Raw genomic sequence first — 917 nt, 5'->3', positions numbered from 1 at the left:
TAGATAGGTACCAAGGTGCTCTTTCTCCACTCATCGGGCATCTTCTTTGACCTTAAAATCTCATTAAAAAGCTTGGTTAACCAGTTGATGCCTTTTCCTCCAAGACCCTTCCAAACCTCAATCGGGATATTATCAGGTCCTACTGCCCTGCCATTTTTCATCTGCTTTAGAGCCTCTTTTACCTCGAAGTCTCGAATCCTTCGATAGTAGTCAAAGTTTTGATCTTCTTCCCTTGTGCATAATCGACCAAGGCTCGGAAGAGTCTTCTGTCCCTCATTAAATAACTCGTAGAAGTAGCTCTTCCACCTTTCATTAATCTTCTCCTCTTGAGCCAACACCTCTCCATCCTTATCCTTTATGCACTTAACCTGATCCAAATCTCTCGTTCTTCTTTCCCGGCTCTTTGCAATTCTATATATACCTTTTTCTCCTTCTTTCGTGTCCAAAGACTGGTAGAGACCCTCATATGCTCTTGTTCTTGCTTCACTTACAGCCACTTTTGTCTCTTTCTTAGCCGCCTTATATTTTTCCCAGTTATCTGCATTGCGGCATAAAGACCACTCTTTAAAGCATTCTCTTTTTATCTTTATCTTTTCTTGTATACTCGCATTCCACCACCAGGACTCCTTGTCTCTTGGTCCTATTCCTTTAGCTCTTGACACAAGCTTTTGAAATAGGTCTCACCCTTATGGTTGTAAGCAGTTATATAACATGTTCAATAATGTGATGCATATATTAAGTCAATATTTTGGAGAAGTATTTGGACTTTTTCATTAGAAATAAGCAAATTGAGTTGTTTTATGAATTAAAGGCTTGTTCAAATTTAGACTTGTAGTGATTACTGAGCCCTGATGCAGGCTGAATTATTTATTTTAAGGCTTTCTCGAAATAGTGGTGTGCTTGGACTTGCAGGCATG

The 917-nt window shown here is 39.4% G+C and overlaps 1 protein-coding gene across 1 annotated transcript in view; it reads left to right on the top strand.

Moving 5' to 3' along the window:
* Positions 1 to 917, top strand: part of LOC107490187 (uncharacterized) — a gene marked incomplete in the record, with an annotated part of 5,738 nt that overhangs the window by 2,708 nt on the left and 2,113 nt on the right. Inside the window, 1 exon segment of the mRNA XM_016110961.3 lies at positions 858 to 917. Within this exon segment, the coding sequence (XP_015966447.1) occupies positions 858 to 917 (60 nt within the window).

The sequence above is a fragment of the Arachis duranensis genome, chromosome 5 (assembly GCF_000817695.3).
Source record: "Arachis duranensis cultivar V14167 chromosome 5, aradu.V14167.gnm2.J7QH, whole genome shotgun sequence".
In the NCBI taxonomy this organism is placed as follows: domain Eukaryota; kingdom Viridiplantae; phylum Streptophyta; class Magnoliopsida; order Fabales; family Fabaceae; genus Arachis; species Arachis duranensis.
Note: the sequence above shows the minus strand (reverse complement) of the source record. Positions and strands in the feature narration are given on the sequence as shown.